The following is a 22,236-nucleotide window of genomic DNA, read 5'->3' as shown; positions in this document are numbered from 1 at the left end:
GCCTGTAACTTTGTATTCTTCAGTGTTTCGAAGTTGATTTCCCCTCTTTGTTCATATTATTTTTAGTAGCATCAGTTTTTACTGTGTTGTGTTTTTTTCACCTTTATTCTATTGTCAGTGAGTCCAGAATCAACTATCAATTTCAGATTTCCAAGGTAATCCAGTGTAATTCAGTGTGAGGACTCACAGCTTCTGTGAAACACAGTAATCATGTCAGTACAATAAGGTCTAGTGTACCTTTTATTTTTTAAAGGAAGAACCTAAAACCAAAGTGGAAGCCACCTAAGTTCACCCCTGAATTACAGAGGGAAGCATTCACATGTTTTAAGGGAGAAATCTTTCTGCTAAATTATATTTTTAGTTAACAAAAATAAGAGGCCACATTGTGAAAATTTTCTTAGGTCTCAAATTTTAATGTCCACCCCGTTGTAGTCCTTGTGATTAAAAAAAAAAAAAAAATCAAAAGGACCTGGCTGGTGTGGTTTAGTGGTTGAGCATTCACCTATGAACCAGGAGGTCATGGTTTGATTCCCAGTCAGGGCACATGCCTGGGATGCGGGCTCGATCCCCAGTGGGGGGGCGTGCAGGAGGCAGCTGATCAATGACTCTCATCATTGATGTTTCTCTCAGTCCTTCTCTCTTTCTCTACCTGAAATCCATTTAAAAAATATTTTAAAAAATAAATAACAAAACCAAAACAAGCCCAAAGAAGCATCACAAGGGCTTGTTTTGACTTTGGGAGGGTTCTGTATTTGTAGTGGGAGCAGAACTTTGGGAAGAGGCAATGAAAACCCCAAAGCCTCTTATGATTTTGGTGCTTATAAAAAGCAAAAATTTCACCGCATTGTAATTTTTCAGCTAATTAACTGCCACAGATGTGATGCCATTAAGTTTAGAGTCTCTTTGGTTAACTTCAAAGTCATTAACACACACTGTGCAGCCCTCCCAAATCTATTTTGGAAAAGGGAGCCACATCGGCAGGTCCATAATCAATGTTTCCAAGGCTTTTGTTCCTCATAGAACCTGATCCTAATTTAAGGAACATTTGTCATTTTCTGTGGGTAACCGGCCCTCCCAAAGCTGAGGGTTGATGGTGCCAACCCTCCTGAGGGTGGCTTTGTCGCCCTGGTGTGCCTTTGGAGATACTGCCCCAAGGCTGACTTGCACAGCTCAGTGCTAACTATTCTTGGAGAGTATTAGAAATGTTTTCAGCTGCAAATAACAAAACACTCAACTGATAGTGGCTTGGATAAATGAGGATTTCTTATTAGCCACTTACAGATGTTTGTTGGTTGAGTGTCCAGGTTGGTGTGGTGTGGAAACCCTGTCATCAAGGCCACTGTTGTCTTTCATCTGCTGTCCTTAAGATGAGGCCTCTGACCTTAAGCAAATCACAGTCTAACTTGGCCAAGACTCAGTTTCTCCAGCAGAAAAAACTGGTGGTAAGGCTTCCTGTGATTGTGGGGCAGGGGAAAGACTGCAGTAAGTCCCGCAGGAGAAAGCGTGTAGCACGGTGCCCGGGCAGAGCTGGGCCGGTGCCCGCCGCTGTGGCAGGAGCCAGGGCGGCACCCTTTCTGTTGTCGCAGCCCGACGGAGGGGAGGCGACGGAGGGCGTGGGGGACGTGCCTAACCTGTGTTCTTCCGTCGTGGTCATTCCCACGTCCAGCCTTCGTTCAGCTGATGTTATTTGAAATAGCACATTGGAGGAAATACTTTTTGAAAAGTCACATACTGTATCCTTTAACAAATAGAACCTATTACTTAGGAAAATATATCCTGTAGAAGCCAATTGTTTATTCTATTCTGTGACCTCTTTACAATAAATTTCACTACCATTAAAGGCTTAAGTCATATTATTGATTATTTGAATATGCGTGTCATTAATCTTCCTCAGCCTCCTACATTTCATATGTACATTTTAAGTGTCGTCCTTTGCATTTAGATGGTGAAGGATGGTCAGAGGAAAGCAGACCTGTGGGTATTAGCTTCACACAGCACTTCAAGTGCTCCCGAGAGCTGATTTGCCTGTAAATTTCTGTGCTAAAATGGGCTTTCAGAATAGTGACTGCTGAGCTACGAGGGGTCCTTAGTAAATAAAAATGATTAATCTCAGCTGAATAAATTCACTTCCACTGGTCAAATAGTCTCATCCAATTGTCTTCCCTGCTCTATAAAAAGCCTTTTTCTTTTTGTATTAAGGTTGTCTGTAATTTTAATGGGACCTTTGAATTATCTGATTTTTAAAAATTGGCTCATAAAAGAATATTGATTTTTTAAATTGGGGTGATTGAAATGTTGTTTATGGGCAAACTGGTTTTCATCGATGGAACCTGGAAACCACTGTCAAGAAAACTCATCTTAAATCTGCATTAAGATTCACTTAAAAAAATGATCACAACTCTTAATGATGGACTGGATTGGACAGTGACGTTGGGGTGGAAATCTGCGGGAACCGAAAGTTAAAAGTGAAAATCTGTTCAGCAGGGTTCTTTCTAGCTGCCTAATGTTCATTCCTGGTCATCGATGTTTACCTCTCTCCAAGGGCATTTTCCTGGGTAATGAGAAGATTCTAAAATCAAACAAGGCTTTCGAACGCTGAAGATGTTTGCCACTGTTCCGTTGAAGAATCTTATAGATTTGTAGTGATCCTAAGAGGTGTCTCCTATCCACTGTATTAACTAGCTTTTTAGAAGCTTATGAACATTGTAGCTTTTATCGATCCTGGGGAATTGTACCCAACGATAAGCAATAGAAGTCGATGGTAACTTTCTTCCCATATAGGGGTGTGCAGATCAATATTTTGAATTTACTGTAATTTACGGGTAATAGATGGAGGCCCGGAGAAACTGCAGGGCCTCGCGGGGCACAGCTGTGCACGCTGCCTTGTTATCCGAGCTCACGGTAGGTCGCGGGCTCTCCCGGGCAACCAGAGACGGGCTCGGTGGCGGGGCTGCTACGCGTGTTTATCAAGAGCCTTCGTAGGTCTCATCCAAGGGAAAAAGGAAAATCACAGACCTCGTCCACGATGACCTGAATCTTATCGTCCTAAAGGACCTCTAAATGTGTGCTGTCCTAAAGAAAATTAAAATGCTAAATATCTAGCATTTGTGTGTGTTTGATCTCCTGCCCGAGGAATTTTCCTGCTCCTGGGTAACAGGGTGTGCGATTTCACAAAGCCTCCTTGCCTTCGAGTCTTCAGTTGTGCTCAGGGCCTGTGCCAGGTTCCCGAGAGGGGAGGGGACGGTCCTGTGCGCCTGCTCTCTGGTCCGGCCCCCCCGCCCCAGGCTCCCGGGCGCTGCGGGGAGGCTGCTCTGCGGGGACCACAGCGCTTGAGGAGCAGGGGCTGGTGGCCGAGGTGCTCTGGTCTTTAAATGCAGGGCTTGTGTTCTCATGAACCTTCTCAGCGCCTATGACATAAATTGTAATAGCCTCATTTTATAATTTAGGGCACCGAGAAGTTAGGGAAATTCTTCAAGGACACTTTCTAGCATTAGCTAAGATTAGAAAGTAGGTGTACCTGAATCTGGGTCTTGTGCATTTAATCACTAGGAAGTACACAGTTAGCTTAAATATGGATTTTTAAATTTTTTTTTTAGTGCAGTGTTTGGCTGATCTTGTTTAGCTTCTTTGTTGTGAAGGATCGTGGCTTCCTAATTTGATCAAAACTAGTTTATTTCATTTCAAAAATGACACTTTAGTTTGAAAGAGATAGTTCTGGTTTTTTGAGAACAAAATAAGCACAGAAAATACAATATGACTATGGGGTGCAAGCTAACAACCTTGAGGAGCTAAATGCACTTCCCTTAATAGATAGCAGGCACTCAGTAAACTGAAGATGCAGTAATATAAGTTCTAGTTGTTACTCGGCAAACCCTGCAGAGAAACATGGAAACTTCTGACTTGGGAGGCAGATATCCCTCTTAGACTACCGAACTAGTCTATAAATATCTCATTCCCAAGCTTAGTTTTTTGACATCTAGGGTATAACACGTTAGGAAGCATCAAAAACCACAGTAATTGACTGGAAAGGAAGCTTGTTTCATTTGCTCATTTGCTGGGGGTTAGCTGATGAGTGGACTTGCTATGCTTTTCTACTTTAAAAGGTCTGTGTTAAAAGTAATGTATTTGCGAGGTTTTGCTTCGAGTAAAATCAGAGTCTATAAAAATAATTTAAGTGTGAAATTTGCTTAGAAAGAGCTGCAAAAAGATCTTCTGTGTCCCTCCTTTCTAAGAGTGCTTGCCAGTGCGTTATCAGCTCCAGATGCAGCTTGATGCCCTTCGCGGGAGAGTCCAAGGTGCAGATACACCAGGTCTTACTAGGTGATGAAAAGTAATTAAACTGCCCTGGACTCAGGCTGATACGGATTCAAGGACAAGCTAAGCCACTTACCAGCTCCCTGACCTTGTGTAAGCTGCTTAACCTGCCCGCGCCTCAGCTCGGTAAAGTGGAAATAATAGTGGAGATTAAATAAGGTAATGGATGTTACTGTGCAGGAAACGTGAGGTACGTTATTAAGCACACGAAGGCAGATGAACTAAGTAAAGAAAAAATTTCCACCATTGTGTAAAAATCTAAAGTGGAAAGGGGTTTGGTATTTAACTCCCATGCAAGAAAGAGCTGGGATGACCGCCTCTGCTTTTATCTCAACTCTGCAACTTGGTCTCAGGCTCCTGCCCCTCGCCGGGCGAGTTCCGGTGGCTTTTTCTGTCCCCTCACTCACATCCAGCTGCCCATCCTTTAGGTTCTGGATGGCCCTCGGTGTTTTAGGACGACCCCTGTCCTAATCTCTGGATGGCGCACCCTGCCCTTAGCTCCTGGGGCTCTAGGCCTTCCCAGAAGTTAAGCATCTCCCCTCTCCGGCAGATTCTGGGCACACACTTGCCTCTGGAATCGGCCCCTGCCTGCCCTCCCCTCTGCCTCTTTCCCTGGTCTTGGCGTCCCGGGCAGCTGAAGAAGTCTCCTGACCCCTTTTCCGTTTGTCCTCAGTGAGCCGTTTGACACCCTGATGCCAGAGTGATCCCGTCTCACGTGCTCCTGTGGCCACGCTTTCTCCTATGTAAAATGTTCCGTGGGTTAGTTCCCCTTTGTCCATGGGATAGAGGCAGACCCTTCCAGACACCTCCTGTGGTGTGGCCCTGTCCCTGCATCCACACTCCTGTCCTGTTGCTGTTTGCTCTCCACCCCCGGTCCCGGCCGGTCCCGCTTCCCCAGCCGTGTCTGCTTCGCTCCACCCTGCCTTGCCACGTCTGTTCTGCTTCTGGAATGGCCCTTTCCTCGCGCTCGAGGCCGCCTAGCCAACTCCCAGAGAAAGCCCAGGCTCAACCATTGTGTCACTTGGGAACATTTGAATCGCAAGGAACAGAAAACACAAGTTAAACTGGTTTAAATAATAAAGGGACTTGCTTGGCTGGTGTGACTGAGAAATCCAGGTAATAGGCAAGGCTGGACCCATTGTTTCAAGATACCACCCAAGCCCCAGTTTCTATCTGTTTGTTCATGCTGCCTCTGATGTCTCCCCTTGGTGGCCATTAGATTCCTGGGGTTAATGTTCCTTTCCTGCCAGTTCTCTTGGAAGGGAGCTCTTTCCCAGGAATCCTGAGCAAACATTATTTTGCATCTAGTTTCCCCAGATTGAATCACCTGCCATCTTTGAACCAATTCCTTTGTCTGCGCAATGAGCTTTGCCATTAGCTTAATTTCACCGGAGCTTGACCTTGAGGTTGAGCATAACGTCAGTTCCACCAGATGTGGTCTTCCTGAGTAATGGGGAACATCATTGGGCAGAAAACAGTCCTTTCCCCCCTCAAAGAAAACCCATCACTCCCCTCCCTTGGACGTGCTGCAAACTTTAAAAAGACGCCTATTCCAGGTCTCTCCAGCACACAGTCCTTCATCCCCATGCCTGGAGCAGCACCTGGCATCTCGGCCTTTATGAAGAGTGTGTGATGGAATGAAGGAAACCAAGGTACCTTTTTTCACCTGTGCCTTTCTTCCTGCTTGGAGGAAAAGCTTCTGTCTTTTTGAAAAAGCATCATCGCTAACCCTCTGGGCTTGTATTCATGGAAACCCCCTCTCAGTAGCTCATAGCACCAGCCTGTTCTGGCGTTTTCGCAGTGGAGTGTAGGGGGAAAGCTGGGAGCTGATGATACAGGTTCCAGTCTTGCTCCCACTACCTCCTGGCTTTGTGAGCCGGGCAATTGCTAATCTCCTCTGGCCTTTCCACAGGAAGACTCATCCTGCCAGCCAGTCAGCTGATTTTGCAATTAAATCCATAGGCTCAGTTTTGATAAGATCTTACAAAACCGAAAGAGACAGACACCCACACTGTGACTCAGAAGCGAAGGCTATGGAAAGGGTCTAGGGGGCCAATGCCACGTCTTGAGGTTGATCGCTGTTTATTTGGGTTCACGCAGAAAAGGCCAACTTGGAAAGAAAGGAAGGTAACTACTTTCTTTTGCTTTTCAAAGATCGTGAGAATGGTTTTTGATCAAGTAAAATTTATATGAATATCCAGCAAACATTGTGTGTACCTTTCATGGTTATTTTGTTGGAGCTTTACTACCACAGATAAATGCATTAAAGTACGTCATGTTATATTCAGGAAAGGGGGGATGCTGTGGGATGCTCCACCCACCCCCCCGTTCGCAGGGGAGACGGGCTTCAGTGGCGTTTCACAGGCTGGAGGGTTTCCGCGCCCCCGCAGATCTGTAAAGGTCTGTCCGCTGCTGTGCAGCTTCCACCTGCAGGTTTTATGCAGAAAACCATGTACTCTGCGGGCAGTGCCCTGGGTGTTTCAGCAGTTGTTTGAGCACCAGCCACCTGCGCCTGCGGCTCTGCTTCAGAGCCAGGCCGTCACGGTGTGAACTTCTCTGTCCTCTGCTTCCGCCCTCACAAGTGACTCTCAGGAACGGAGGCCAGAAGATGGGGCCAGAAGCCGCCCTGTGAGGAAACCAGCCCACCGACCAGCCTGTTCCACAGCTAATTCTGCGGCCCGTCAGGCGGGGGGAGTCTCGCTGGCGGCACCTTTCCCTGCCCTTCAGCGCTTCCCACGCGCAAAGAAATAACTAAACGCCTAAACCGTCACCACGGTGATAACAGCCTAGAAAAGTAATAGTTCACTATTTGTTTACATAGACCCTTTGCCTTTTATTGTTTTCCTCTATGAAATATTGCTTCGCCGATGGTCCTAGCCACAATCTCTCCCACTCCCCCTTTCTCTTTGGAGAGAACTTTGTAAAAAAATTTAGAATAATTTTAGATTTATAGAAAAGTTGCAGGATGGTTCCGAGAATTCTTACATACCTTTCCACCAGTTCCTCACGGTGTTAACAGCTTATATAACCTTATACATTGGCCAAAACTATGAAAATAACACCGGTACATTTGCTATGAACTAAACTACAGACTTTATTTGGATATCACCATCCTTTCCACTAATGTATTTTTTCTGGCTCAGAATCCAATCCAGGGCCCTATGCAGCATGTAGGCATCATTTCTCCTTGGTCTCCTCTGATATGTGACAGTTTCTCAGCTGTTCCTTGATTGTCTCAACCTTGACGGTTTCGGAGAGAACTGGTCCATTGTGTTGTAGAACGAACCTCCACCTGGGTGTGCCTGATGTGTTCCCACGATTACACCATAGTCAAGGGTGTTTTAGGGAGAGTACCACAGAGGTGAAGTCCCTGCTGATCACACCATGTCGGGGACACAGGACGTCAGCAGGACTTAACGTTGGTGGTGGTGGCCTTGATCCCTTGCTCGGGTGGTGTTGGCCAGGTTTCTCCCCTGAAAAACTGCTGTTCCCTTTCCCTCCTCCGATCCTTAGAAGAGATTCACTAAGTCCAGCCCACTCTTAAGGGGAGTAGAATTAAGTTCCACCTCTTGGAGAAGAGGGTATCTATATATGTTATCTGTAATATAATATATGTCAATCTCCTTCCACCTTTATTTATTTAAAAATATGTTTTTATTGATTTTAGAGAGAGAGGAAGGGAGAGGGAAAGAGAGAAACAGCGATCGGCTGCCCCCTGCACACACCCCACTGGGGCTCGAGCCCGAAACCCAGGCATGTGTCCTGACCGGGAATCGAAAGGGCGACCTCTTGTTGGATGGGGTGACATTCACCATCCGAGCCACACCAGCCGGGGTTCCTCTCACTTTTAAATCATGAGTTGACTCATCCTATGAAAGAATAGTTTAAAGATCCCCTAAACACACAGGGCACGTGTAGCCGTATTGTTCTGTTTGTGTTTGTATAGGTATTAAATACGTATCAAATAGTATAAATACTTTTAAAAATATCACTGTGGCTGTCGCTTGTGCATACTAAATGCTGCAGTTTTCTCTACTGTCTTCTTGAATGAAACAAGTTATTTTCTCCCTTTGAGGCCAGGGTCGGCGGGGGACGGGGGCAGACTCACCGGCAGCCCTCTCGACCTCCTGGGCTCTCCAGAAATTCTCCGCCCGGATTCGAGGAGCCCTGGTGTGTCTTCAGTCTTATCTGGGGCTCGCAGGGAGACAGCAGGGTTCTCAGGCAAGATTAACTTTACCTTTATTTTCAGTGTACATAGCTGCTCCTCAGCACTTTTAGAAAGGGCGAGTAAAAGCTATCATGATATCAAGCAAGGACTGATACACAGCAATTGTGAAAAATCTTAGAAGTCACTGAGTAACCAATGAAAACAAAAACTTTAAATATTTTTATTCTTAAACATATTCTTACAAATTTCTTCAATCCTACGATGCTTAATGATCACCTATCAGTTCAGATTGATGCTTCTAGACCCATTTCTCTTTCCCCCCTCTCCTTCCACCCTCTGATTCTTACCTGGCACTAAAATTTTAACACGTTTCAAATGTATAAGCACAAGCTTTGGTCTGTGACTGGGACCAGTACCACCTGTCTTATCCAATTATCTAAGTGCGCCTTATGTGACGTTAGGAAAATAAATTGAGGTCACACGCCAAGCCCCACAGGGACTTGGGCAGTAAGTGCCTGCGCGGCCCCTTGGGTCCGGGGGCTCGGCCCTTCGGCGTGTGGCCCGGGCATCGGGGCGGCAGTGCTCCTGGCTGTCCGCCTGCAATCGCTTCTCCCGCCTGGCATTTGCAGCCCTTCGCAGCTCCCATTCACAAGGTCTTGGCCACGGCACAGTCATTCCTCTCACTTTATTACCATCACATCTGATTCCAATTTGCTACCAAATTGAGTTTCCAGTGCCGAGCCTGACATTCACGCCGTCAGGTGGATTAGCTCCCTCAGCTCGGTTGGCGGGAGGCTCAGGTCGCCGACAGCGGCCTATTAAATGTCCTCGGCGCCTCATCTCAGAGCTGGGGCCAGGGAGCAGCAGTGTTGGGCTCCACACCGTCACCTTTCCTCTCGTTTAGAACTCGTAATTCTAGACCTTTCGGGAAGACAGTGAAAACAGAGTTGGTTTTCACCCCTTATCTTGCTGTTTCAGCGTGTTTTTTCTCAGAGCGGAGCAGCCAGGGTGTGGCCCAGTCATTGGGTGAAATCTGATTGATTTCAGCGCTTTGGGATCACTCACTTGGCCTTTCCCCTTTCATAGTGATCTATTTGCATATGAAGTTGAAGTAACGAGACATTTTCTTTCTGTTTTTAATGCTAACCTCTCAGGCGCCCCTCCTTTTCTCGTAATTCTGCTGAATCCAGCAGGAGCCAATTTACTGGACTGGACGGAGTGGAGTTTACTTGTGGGATCTCCAGGCACCTTGCTGTGCAGTGGGTCTCTAATTCTTTTCTTAAAGGAACTTCTAGAAAGTTCTCTCTTTTCTTTTTTAAACCCCAATATAAAACTAATTTCTCAGTGCTTGTCATAACCAAAGATGCACATATAGAAAATTACTCATGTAGTTTTCATGTGCATATCAGTTCCCAAGGAAAACTGTCTTTGTCGTCAGAGGCTTGAGTCAATGAAGGTATATTTATGTTTCAGAATCAGGGAGCCAGGTTCAGCAGACACTATAATTTCTTGGGGCTAACCAAGGCTTACACAGAAAAGCAAAAAACAAAACAGCAAAGAAAGAAAGCATTTCACCCGTGAACCCTGCAGGCCTTGGAAAGAAAAAGTTCACTACTGGGGGAAGGGAAAAGACACTCTGTTCCTAAAATTGTTGATTCTTCTTGCAATTAAACAGTGCTACGGTTATTGTAACCCTGTGTCAGGATACACTTGCCGGTCAGTAAGTCCGGCGTCATAGCTACAGCAGCACCCTCCCCTCGGGCCTGGCTCTCGGGGCCCTCTGTGCGTGAGCCCCGCCGGAGCAACCGCATTGTTGAGAAATCAGATCTGAGGCCACTGTCCTGGTGGACGCGGGCGGAGTGCATAGAAATAGGGGACAGGAAAGGCGGCCTGAAGCTGATGGGGAAACTCTTTTCAAAAGATAATGCTGGAGCTCCTGGGAGGCAAAAAAAAAAAAAAAAGAAAAAAGATAATTATGGGAATGAAAAACCAAATTAGTCGCGTCTTTAGAATTTATAGTGTGTTCTTTCTGAGTTTAAACAGCCCGATGACTCATTGCTTCCTATTTAATGATTGTCATCAAGCGATCCCAGCTTTGAAAACTCCATTAGTGGGTGGAGGTATTTCTGTGTCCCTTTGGGTTTGTTTGCTTGGCGTGTTGTGTTGTGTTGTGTTGTGTTGGCCCACACCCCTCCGCGTAGTTAGGTAGATGATGGTCTTAATTTGACAGGAGTGGGAGAGCACCCTCTTGAAACTATCAAGTGCTCTATTCATTGGTGCTGCTGTCTGGTTTCCTTTTTAGAGGTTCATTAACCTACTTTTAAATGCCCTGTCATAATTCACATTTGTTTTTTTTAAAAAAATAACACTAGCAAGAAATCTTTTGATTTTGAAGTGTAATCTTTGGTTTGCACAGTGTTTTGCATGAGCCTACTTCTGTTGGGGGCAAATAGTCTGATTTAACTGCTTCTTTCATTTCACCTTTTATTTCGTTATAATCCTGCCTGTTTCCTCTTTGGATAAGTGCTTTGGTTCCTCAGATTTGCCTTATGCTCCATTATAGGACCATGTAACTCAGCTCAGTATTTCACTGTCACTGCTTTGGGAAGGGTGCTGTCTCCGCTGCTCTGGAATTTAGATGAACTGTGTTTGTGCCTTAAACACAGTGGTTAAGACGAACAACGTAAGGCGGGATCCAGCATAAAATTATGACATTGCAATCTGTCCAGTGTAGAAAATGCCAGATTACGCATACAGGAGGGCAACGCACTTTTCATTATCCGTTTCCCGTCCCCGCAGTCTGAGGTCATGTGGCTAAGTCTTATACATACCTTTTCTTTTTTCTTTTGCAGAAGGAGCTGAGTCTTCCCAGAAGAGGAAGTTTGTAAGTAGCACGATTCTGTTTCCTTCTCTTGGCACAGTTTGTGATGTGGTTACTCTCGCACGAATTAGGTTTTCAGTGGCAAACAGAAGATTAATGCTAATCAACCAAATTAGGAAAACCAAAAGTGTGTTTATTTATAAATGTCAAATATGAATGATTTCAAGATAGCTTGAAGAAAGTTTCCAGGTTTTTTTTTCCCTCCTCATTGGCATTGAAAACAAGAATGCATATATATTCCTGGCAGAATCTTAATTTAAATTTAAAAATTCTATGTAAGCAAGTAAAGACATTATTTGGACTGCAGGTAGTATAAATTGATCTGAATCAAGAATTATGACCTGGAACTCTCGGATTGTTCTTCATACTCTGGATCTCGTGCCGAGTTAATGATGTAGGTTGCACCTGAATTTGGGAAGACTTTGAGTCAGCTCAACTCTGCTATTAGACCTAGGCCTCACTGAGCTGACCCATGTAATGCTCTTGTATTTAAATAGCTCTGTAACCCTTGACTTCATTTCTTCATAGTGTTTTTCAACCTTTTCTTTGCATAAATCTTAGGGTTGTTTTTTTTTTTTATCTTAGCAAGTTGCAGAGTGAAATTAGCTGCCTTTAATATTGCACTAAGTTTAGGGTAGATTTGTTAACAGTGAGCACTATGCAAAGGCTGGTCTAGAAACGTTTGGATTTGGTCTCCGATTTATGTTGAAGAATGTGCCGCACAGATGGGCAATGCCCTTTTTAAAAAACAAGTGTAATATTTAAGATAAGTGAATGCACTTTCAACTTGGAGGGTGACAAACATATATGGTGACTGTTGAAAGATAGAATTCGTTCTATTGACTAGATTTTGGAAAATTTCAGCCTTTGCGTCTAGGAACCAAAACATCATCAACCATGAATATTTCATTACTGTCCCTTTAGTTCCTACTTCTTTACAAATTTAGGCTGCTGGGAGGACACCAGGTCACTGCTCTTGAGAATGCGCCTAGATGGGTTTTCACGAGCTCTCAGGTTATATATCTGTGCACTAGATGTTAATGGTCTAATAATTTGCCGTAGGAAATGCCCTTAGAATAAAAAACGTGCCTTAAACTGAATCTTGACAAGGATTCTTTCACCTGGACTTGGAAAAATTAAAACTTTTTTATATTTCCCATAATGAATAGAAATAAGAAACAAAAAAAGTAAAACTACATGAAATATTTTCATAGAAAATTGTCTCTTGTCTCTTGTACTTTTATTTACTGTTTAAAGCATCCTAGGTTTGCCTTTTATACTTTATTTGAAAACTTTAATACTTCAATCAAACCTTCCTTTTAGCCTTTATGATAGATCACACTTTCCCCCCACACTTTTTTTCTGTTTCTGAATTAGTATGTTTCCTATAAATTATTAAGGTAATGTTAATTAGCAAATTAGATTCCCCATATCTAGTTAAGGGCCAAAGCTCCTGTTGTATTTGTGTGAGTCTCAACTCTGTTAATGTCAACCGATAGCTGCGAGTTGATGGGGAGAAGTGAAGAAAGCACTTAAATTTCTCTACTTCAGAGTATGAGTCTTTAATAATAATTGAAAACGATGGCCTAGGTCTTTTTGGAGTCCATGCTTTGAATACTCAGTTTGAGAAAGTTAGAATTACATCTAAGCCATTTAAAATCCCTTTCCTAATAAAAAAAACAATTGACCTATCAATCAGAATATGGGAATACAGCATAGGGTATATATCAACAGAAATATACACTTTTTATTACTAGAGAAATTAATACTTCCAAGATAAGCAAACAAAAAATAAGTATGCTATTTTGTATTTCCTATTAAATGCAAATACTCCCCAAAGAATTAACGACGTATGACATACATGTTCTTACCGCCACTCAGCATTTTCTGTGACCACCAGACAGATGCCAGTAATTACTGTTCTCTCAAGGCTCTTTTATGACTTTGAGAAAAAAGAAAATGCTTTTAAAAATAAATGCTAGACTGATTTTAATAGAAACCGAATGAGGAAGGCGCAGGTGTGTCCTTATTAGGTGTCGATGGCCACCAGCATTGGGGTACCTGGTTATTAAACCTGCCTTGCTTCCTCAGTTCAGTTGCTGCTGAGTGCTTTCAGGTTGCTTAACGCCCTCCCTCAGAGAATGAGGCTCGGTCCCCGTGTCCTGTGGAACCTTCTTCCCACGTCACCCGAGCGCCTGCGCGCCCGAGGTATCCCCACGGCCTTCGGTCACCTGCCACGCGACCGCGCTGCTCTCCGGGAGGCGCTGGTTTATCTGCCACTTCTACCTTGATTGTTTCGAAAGACACTATTTTCAAAATACATTTACATCACTGAGACGTGTGACTATATCAGATTAAAAACATTTAGTATTATTTTTAATAAGCCTAAAGATAATTTTATGTCTGGAATCATGTAAGCACATAATATTTATATATATTTTAAGCTTTCACAAAGAAAAGAACACAGAAAATAGGCTTTTAAAATTACTAATTAAAAGTATAATAAAGCCAACCATGTTCTGTTTAAGAAAAAAGGAATTCAGATCCCCACTAATATGTAATTTATGATCATTCTCTCAAGAACTAACTTGAAGCCTTTGTTGTTTCATATGTGACTTCAAAGATTGCAAAGGCAATGATTCTGAACTTTTTTTTTTTTTTTTTAATGGTACAAAGGGTGACAGACAGAGAAGTCAAGGGAATTACTTTGCAGACAAGATGTTAATAAATAACCAAGTGACCCCAGATCAATTTTCCAGAGGCTTTTTCAGCCCATTATCAGCTTCAAGGCCCCAGATTCCACCTCTGCCTGGCTCCCCGGACAGCTGGATTTGGGCTACTTCTGTTCCTTTCAAAGAGGAATTTAGCTGTTTGCCAAGGCTCTTGATCCCAGATTTTTTCAGCACTTTTCCTCTCTTTTACAAAGGAACTGAAGTTGCCATATCCTTTGCTACCCTTCCTCTCAGCTACCTGTCAAAATCCATGCATCCTTTGAATAGCTCCTGATATAGTTATACAATGAAATACTCTGTAGCAGGTAGAGTGAGTAATCTGGAGGATATTTATCAATGAGTAGAACTATCAAAAATAGAATGCTGAGCACAGGGAAAGCATATTCCAGGTGTAAGATAGCAGTTAGATTGTAAAATTGAAACATATGCAAAGCAAGATATATTGTTATTTCTGAATATAAACATTTACAGTAAAAGTATGAAAACATTCATGGGGAGCAGTTCTTCAACAAAACTTATCAGTGGAGGGAATGAAAGACATGGGATTTGAGAAAGCCCTAGGGCAAGTTTCATGTGTATCATTAATGGGGTGGTGGGTTCATGGGTATCTGTAATCTACCCTCTGCATTTTGCTCTTCTTTAAATATTTTATTTAAAATGCTCAGTAATTATATGCAGGCAGGCTTCTAACTGTTTTAACCAAATATTCATGGAGACTTAGTAACAATTTGGAGAAAGATTTTACAATCGTTGGAAGAGCTGCTGTGGCAGGTACCTGTTGGTTAATGCCCGAATCCTAGGGAAAGTGATGATGGTAAGTTTTGGTGCTTGAAGTTCGTTGTGGTAGACGGACCGACCTGGAGGTGGAGGGAATGAGGCAAATGAGATGACGGCATACAGTGGTGCACTGTGACATTTAGCTGCAGAACTCGATTTGTTGTTTTGAATTTTTAGCCTCTTAAGAGAAATGACTCTAACAATTCTGCTTTCCACAGGTGGCCAGCAGGGTACGTACACAGTGTAGATGTTTGTAGATCGTTATAAGCCTGTCTCCCCTGCTAGGCTGTGAGCTTCCCAGCAGAGTGAACCTCTGCTGTTTCTCTCTAGTTCCTCACAGTCTCTGCTGCCTGATCTGGGTCCACAGCATCTGGGGCCCATGGGCTGGACAGCTCCATCCTTCCTGGTCTAAATTCAGAGAGCAACACGGAGACCCTCTTGACGGTCCATGTTTATGAAGGCGCTAATAGTGTTCTGGTGCCCTATCTAGTCATCTCATATTTAGAAGTTGGGCCCTGAAGCCATGTTTCTAAGTGGAAAAACTTTCTGGGAGGTGTTTGTTTTCAGCCAGGGAAAAGTGGAAAAAGGCTAAAAGCCTAAGGTGTGAGTTACTGGATGGTTAGGAGCAAAACCATGGAGTCCCTTGCAGCTACACTTCATTTACAAAGGACCCCTTTGTGTTTTGTTAATTGGCCAAATAAACAGCTCTCCAGGACAGAGGGAGCTGCTCTTTTCATGGGATTCCCTGGAGAGGGGAGCAGGAGATTGGCTGGGGCCAGCTCTCGCCTCCTCCAGTCTCGCTTCCTAATGATCTTTCAGATTTCTCTACACAAAGAGGGAAGCTTGCAGTCTGTTCTTAGCACGTAAACTCTCCCTGCTACTTAAAATAGCCTCTCATCTCTGCCTTTCCTTCCTGAGCAGGAGAGCACTGTTTCGTGAGGCCCAGTAGGTCTGGGATCCATACAGCTCTCTGCAATTATCTCTTTATTTTAGTAGAAACAGTGACTGACACTTGGTCAGTTCCCTGACTTTGTGTATTTGGCCATACCCAGATAAAGGGGTGTCCAGTGGCAGAAACCCAGAGCGGAAGCAGCTCCTCGGGTGCACAGAGTCCTGGGAAAGTGTGCTTCTGCCTGCTGAGGAATTGCTGGGAGTGTTGAAATGACAAAAATGCAACTTAGGAATCCTTTTGGCTTGTTTTCATTTATTGCTCTAGCAACAGTGCTAGTGTCTAGCGACTATTTCTCTCTATGGAGTTGTGTTCCCTCTCCTTCACCCTTTCCTTTCATCATTACTCTGAAAGTGGCTGGGCTCTGGGAGGGCTGGCGGTGGGGTCAGTAGTGTAGGCGTGTGCTGCGTACAGTATTTGCAGGTCTGCAGGGACGGTCACCCCCTCCCTCCCCACCCACAAGGAAGACCGGCGTCTGGAGCACACCTACCTCAGTGCCCGACGGCCCAGCACTAGAAATCCATTCACTTGCACCTCAGAGGTCTTTTCTCTGCGGAGTCTCACCGGGAGTGTGCGTACCTGTGGGCAGGGGCCCCTGAGCTGCCCTGAGCTCTGCAGGAGGACCAGTCATTGAAGGGATGCTCCTGGGGGATGCAGAGGGGCAGGGCCATCAGAGAGGGGAGCAGCTGTCGGGAACCGTTCTGCCACGTGCACATGAAGAGATGTATGAGAGGGTGAGGCGCTAATTTCACTTCTTTCTGATTTTGTCCTTTTGAGCAAAGGCGGGAAAGGGTGTCAAGGTATGGGGTGGAAGATGAGAGTGGCAAAGGGAGAGGGTTTCGTCAAACAGTGGTTAGGACCTCAGAGGGGAAGGAACCTGGTGGCTGCGAGGAACTTCTGGGGGGAGCTGGGCCCGCTGGACTTAGAAGACTCTGTCTCAGTGTGGATGTACTGAATGGAAGGCAGTGGGCGAGGGTGTTTCTCGGGCTGGAATTCCTCATGTCCAGACAAGACAGGACGGGACGTCCTATGTAACCGAAAAGGCGTGGGTCGAGGTAATGGACATATATAGGTTTGTGTGTTTTTTAAAAAGAAGACATTCAGTCCTGTTGCGTTGCAGCCAGAATATACTGCCTCGATGAACTGTTTAGGAAAGTAGTTTGAATAAAATGAGGCTATTTCCAGAATACAAGGAGAGGGAATCACCCTGGTTTTACAACCGAGCTGCGTCAGATTTATGAGATTTTCAGCAAGATGAAGGCAACATTTCCTGAAGTAGAAGGGAAGAGCTTAATTCAAACAAAATAAAGAACATGTAAACCGTACTGGGATGAGTTTTAAAATAAATTTAGTTTCCTTCATGGTACTTTCTCCCCTCCCACCTCCGCAGATATTGAGCAGGAATTTCAGAATAGCTAATGCCGAGGCCAAATGGAAGTCCAATGCTGTTTTGAATGTTGGAAACCCAGAAACAAAGCAAAGAAAAAAAATTGAGTGTTGCATCTGAATTAGCATTTAAAGTGGCGTGTTTATATAAGGAGAGAATGGTGTAATATATCCTGAGCGTAAAGAGGGGATTTCGGGCTGTGGAAGAATGTCAGTTGCATTTCTGCGCTCCCCGGGCAGGCGGCTGGCGTTGGCGTGTATTTGCAGCATGTATTTGCAGCGTGTATTTGCAGCGTGTATTTGCAGCATGTATTTGCAGCATGTATTTGCAGCGTGTATTTGCAGCGTCCCTTATCACGCTTGCAGCGTCTTCCCTGAATTGGGAGGGGGGGGGGGGGAAGCAGGCCTGGGAGACAGAAACAATGCAGGATTGATCTTGCCTCTGATGGTCCTTGGCAGACCTTAGCTTCGCTCCGGGGAAGGGGGTGGGTCACCGGGGAGCCGTGTCAGAATGCGTGTGCATTGCCCAGCACACTCGGGAGTGAAGCAGAATCTGCGTCTGTGTTTGTTGAGGTGGAGGCGGGGGAGCCGGAGGCTTGTGGACTTTCAACCAATTCCCGAGGTGAATCCATCGTGCCATCCCCGGGGAAGAGCTGTAGTTCTTAGGAGGGCTTCAGGGTGCGCTTGGTAACAAAGTAGGCTTCTCAGTGCCCACGGGCACGAGGGGGAGTTCTCTATTTCATATTTACCGGAATAACGTTTTAGCAAACCTGAGTCCAACAGGAACTTGGGGAGAGTTTTTGGTGAGCAGTCTTTCTCAGCTGGGCCTGGACGGGGTGGCCCACGGGAGCAGGCAGGCGGCCTCCCACCTTCCCAGGTCTGCTACTCAGCGGGCATTTCAAAGCAGGGGTGCCATAGCCACACTGCCTGGGTTCCAGGCATGTATCTGTCATTGAGCCAGCTGCGTGATCTTCAGGAAGTTTACTTCACCTCTACTTGTCTCGGGTTTTTCATCTGTAAAGTGGGAATACTGTTCTATCCCGGCAGTTTTGAGGATTAATATTAGTTAATATTTGTAAAGTGTTTATAAGTGTGGTGAAGTCAAGCATGTCTGTGAAGTATATGCAATATTTTGTTATGTAAATAAAACATATTGCAAGTGTTTTGTTAAATAAATAAAACATTCGGAATGAAGCTTCCCCCCCAATCACTTAGTTTTGTCCTGTCGAGTTAGGCAAAGGACCGCAAAACAGGCTGAGGGAGTTCCCTTAAAGCCAGATCATTGGAGCTGCATTTTCTGGGGGCTGTTTTGTGTACAAATCCTCTGTCAGTGGAGAGGTGTAAAAGAGGTCAGTTGACCCCATATCCTTGGGTAGATCTTTCACTTGTACCCATGATGGTCAACCCTGGTGACGGGTGTCCTCGCTGTCCTGTGGGGAGAGACCCCACGCGTGGTTCTCCATCACCGGGCTGAGCCGGGAGAGTTCATCCCTCTCGGCCTGCGTGTCCTCCTCGGCACAGCAGGCAGGTCACTTCTTGAAACTGTGTTTGGGGACAGACAGGTACTGAGGAAAGTGGAGTAGGATATTATAGATGTCCACACGGAAACTTTAATCATAAGATTTCAAAGCTGGAAGAAACCTTAACAGAAATCGGATGGAAAACACTTTTGTTTGATGGGTGAGGAACTCAGAGTTCGAGGGTTTGGGAATCGTCGTGCTCAGAGCCCCCCGACTGTGAACTGTGGCCAGAATTTAGGGCTCCTGCCCAGCAGGAACTGGAAAGCAGCCTGTTTTGCAAGTCTGTTTTGTTAGGAAGAGAACATCCGCATGGATGGGGTGCGTTTTGTGCCTCAAAGATATGAATTTTAGTGATGACGTCCACAGCGTGGACCAAATAAAAGGGCCCGCTTCGCAGACACGCCTGACTTCCCCACGCTCGCCGTGGTTTCTTTGAACATTTGGAAAGCTTGGCCTCAACCTCCACGTAAGAGCTTACACTTAAAACTGCAACCAAAGGGCAGACCTCAGGGTCTCACACCGGCGCCACCAGGATGCCAAGTTTGCTCACATGGAGACTTGTGACAGTCGCCCTGGTGGGCGTGGCCGTCCCAGCTGCAGTAACTGGCAGCCCCCAAATGCGCATGATCCAGTCCCTGCTGCCCCACGGGCTGCCCCCGCCCGGCTGACTGCGGGGAGTGCGTGGTGCCCGGGAGAGCTCTCTGGGCCTAGACGTGTCTCCTCGCGCTCTGCCATCCTGACTCCTGCGATTCAGCCCCTGCTCTTTTACTCCGGCTGGCAGCCCACTGCCAGGCCTGAAGGGCTGGGTGAAGCTCTTTCAGGGCTTCCTCCTCTGCTTCTCTGTGATGGGGGCTTCACTCTGCGAGCTCGGGGGGTCGTTCCTTCCCTCGGAACACACGAGGGTTGTCTTTTGCCAGGCTGTATGGTCACCGCTTCCAGAAGGAGGCCGAGGGCTTCGCCGTGCTTGCCGGTTGGACGGTAAGACAGCCCGTAGCACATGCCGGGGGCTCGACGCTCCTTCCCCGGGCCCCGGGCGCTTCACCTCGCGCCCCACCGGGCGACTTTCCACTCATCCCGCCGGGAACCGCAGGCAGGTAGCTCTGCAAACAGTCGCAGGAGAGGAACCGGCCTCACGGAGTCTATTCTATGAATTTTATTTGCGCGCAGAAACGAGCGGCATGAATTTGACCTGGCACAGAAGGGTAGATTTCACTGTTTTAAGAACGAAGATCCTAATGAGAAGAAATTCAAGTGTGCGAATTCCATTGAGGGGAAGCTTTCAAAATGCCTTTATTCTAGGACTGGAAGTTCTCTCAAGAAATATTTGCGTATTTTGTAGATGCCTGGGTGACGGTGTTAGAAAATATTGACGTGGCACATGCTCTGCGCTCTTTGTTGTGAAGGAAGAATGATTTCTGACTCCCGTGGTGTCCGAGAGGCCAGTGGGGTTAACCTCGTGGTGACACGAGCCTGAGCGCCGGACTCTCGCTAAGCCCCGATGTTCCAGCGCGCTCTGCGGGTGGCCGTGGCGGCCGTGGTGCGTGCTTTTCACTGAAGGAGCTCAGCTTTCTGAGACAGAGGCTGTCTTTTGGATTTCATTTTATTGTTTGAAAGCTGAGGAGGGTATTTACTTTGAGGAGCTGGCACCACGTGACGCCCTCGTGGAGCCGCTGTGGAACAAATGACGTTTGCTGCAGGGACGGCGGGGGCCCTTCCCGGCGGCAGGAAGACGGAGGGAGGGAGCGAGCGCTGCTCCTTTCCGCAGCCCCCGTGGCCTCTCTGCGGGGCCCTCGCCGGGATTTGCTCGCATGGGGCACATGAGCGAGTTCACCAGGGGTTCTGTATTTCAGGGTATAAAACACCACGTTTGGAAGCTTAACAAATCAAGAATCAATTATCTGTGAGAATAAGCAGAAGGTTTTTTCCGTCTAGGGTAAATTGGTTTAAATGCTAACACCAGCCCTGGTGGATTAAAGAAGCACTTGGAGGCAACTGAGTGTATTTTTTAAATGCACTTTGACGTTAGATACTGAAACGAAATTAATAGATCAGTATAAGGGTTTTATGTCTTAGGGGAACAATGGTGGCTTTTTTAGGTGCAATTCCAAGGTATTACCAATTTGTATGTAAATGTTCTTAATTTTGATAGAATCACAGGGAAAATTATTGTCATCAAACATCTGGTGAAAAGCAAGTTAATTATTATTTTTAAGAATTCAAGCCACTTGGCTCTATTCTTTTTTTTTTTTTTTCTGAAGGATGTTGGTTGGACAGTACCTTTAAGATCACAGTAGGGATGGTGATGGTGGTGGTTGCCCTGGGAGATGCCCAAAGGGAGAATGAAAGCAAAGGTAGTTGAAATTGGTACTTCCCGAGGCTCTGGCCTCCCTCTCCCTGCCCAGCGGGCTCCTTTTATCTACTGTGTAGTATCACCTCAGCTCTGTTACGGTAAGGCCCCAGGAACTGTGAATTCTGTGCTAACCCATAGCAGAATGTAAAATAACAAAACAAAAGCCTGAAACAGCTTCCTCTCGTGAAATTCCACGTAGCGTGAACGATTTGAGCTGTCCCAGGAGCAGCAGCCCCCGCATGGTCTGAGTTAATGTTCCCCAGCAGCTAACAGTGCTCCCCCCCCGCCCTTTTTAAAAAAACAGGTGTAATCGGGGTGTAATTTTTATTGAGGTGTAATTGGCATACAATAAGCTGCACTTTAAGTGCACAAGTTTATAAATTTTGACATCCATATACACCTCTGAAACTTACCACCACAATCAAGGTAGTGACGTGCCTGCCTGCCCCGAAGCTGTTGCTTCTCACCAATTTATAATCGTTCCTTCCATCCCCACGTGCCCGGTCAGTCAGTTACTAATACTTTTCAGACCTAAAGATCAGTTTGCATTTTCTAAAATTTTAAATAAATGAAACGATACTGTTTGTACTTTTTTTTTGGATCTGGTTTGTTTCACTCAGCATAATTATGTTGAGATTAATCTATGTAGTAGCACGTGTACGTAGTTTTTTATTTTTCATGGCTAAGTGATAGCTTAGTAAATGGATACACCGTAGCTGGATTATCCATTCACTTGCTGATGGTCGTCTGAGTCGTTTATAGGTTTGGGCCATTACAGACAAAGCTGCTATACACACACGATTGGCCAGTTTCCTCCCAGCTCGTGGCTTCTGTTTTCAGAGTCTTTACAGCATCTATTATTGAAAAGCAAAAGTTTAAAATTTTGATGAAGTCTAGTTTATCTTCTCTTCTGTGTTTGTTTTTTTCAGATTTATAGTTTTCAGCTTCACATTTAGGTCTGTGATTCATTGAGTTGATGTTGCGGACAGGGTGTGGTGCTGATTGAAGTTCCCGCTGTTGCTTCTCGGCGCCTGTTCCTTGCGGCATCGTGTGGGGCGGACTCTCCTCTCTCCCCCGCATCGCTGGCTGTCCTTATATTTGCGTGTCCGTTTGCAGACTTCTTTTCCGTTCCATTGACCTGTCTGTCTGTCTCCACATC

At 45.5% G+C, this 22,236-nt stretch overlaps 1 protein-coding gene across 2 annotated transcripts in view; it reads left to right on the top strand.

Annotated features, from left to right (window-relative positions):
- The window catches only part of MAST4 (microtubule associated serine/threonine kinase family member 4), a 291,926-nt gene that overhangs the window by 47,912 nt on the left and 221,778 nt on the right, over positions 1-22,236 (top strand). For both annotated transcript variants that reach the window (XM_081132099.1, XM_081132096.1), the window contains one exon: positions 11,335-11,366. In XM_081132099.1, coding sequence (XP_080988225.1) covers positions 11,335-11,366 — 32 coding nt within the window. The remainder of the gene's footprint in view (positions 1-11,334; positions 11,367-22,236) is intronic.

The sequence above is a fragment of the Miniopterus schreibersii genome (genome assembly GCF_964146895.1).
Source record: "Miniopterus schreibersii genome assembly, chromosome: 3".
NCBI lineage: Eukaryota > Metazoa > Chordata > Mammalia > Chiroptera > Miniopteridae > Miniopterus > Miniopterus schreibersii.
This window is presented reverse-complemented; position numbering and strand designations above follow the sequence as displayed.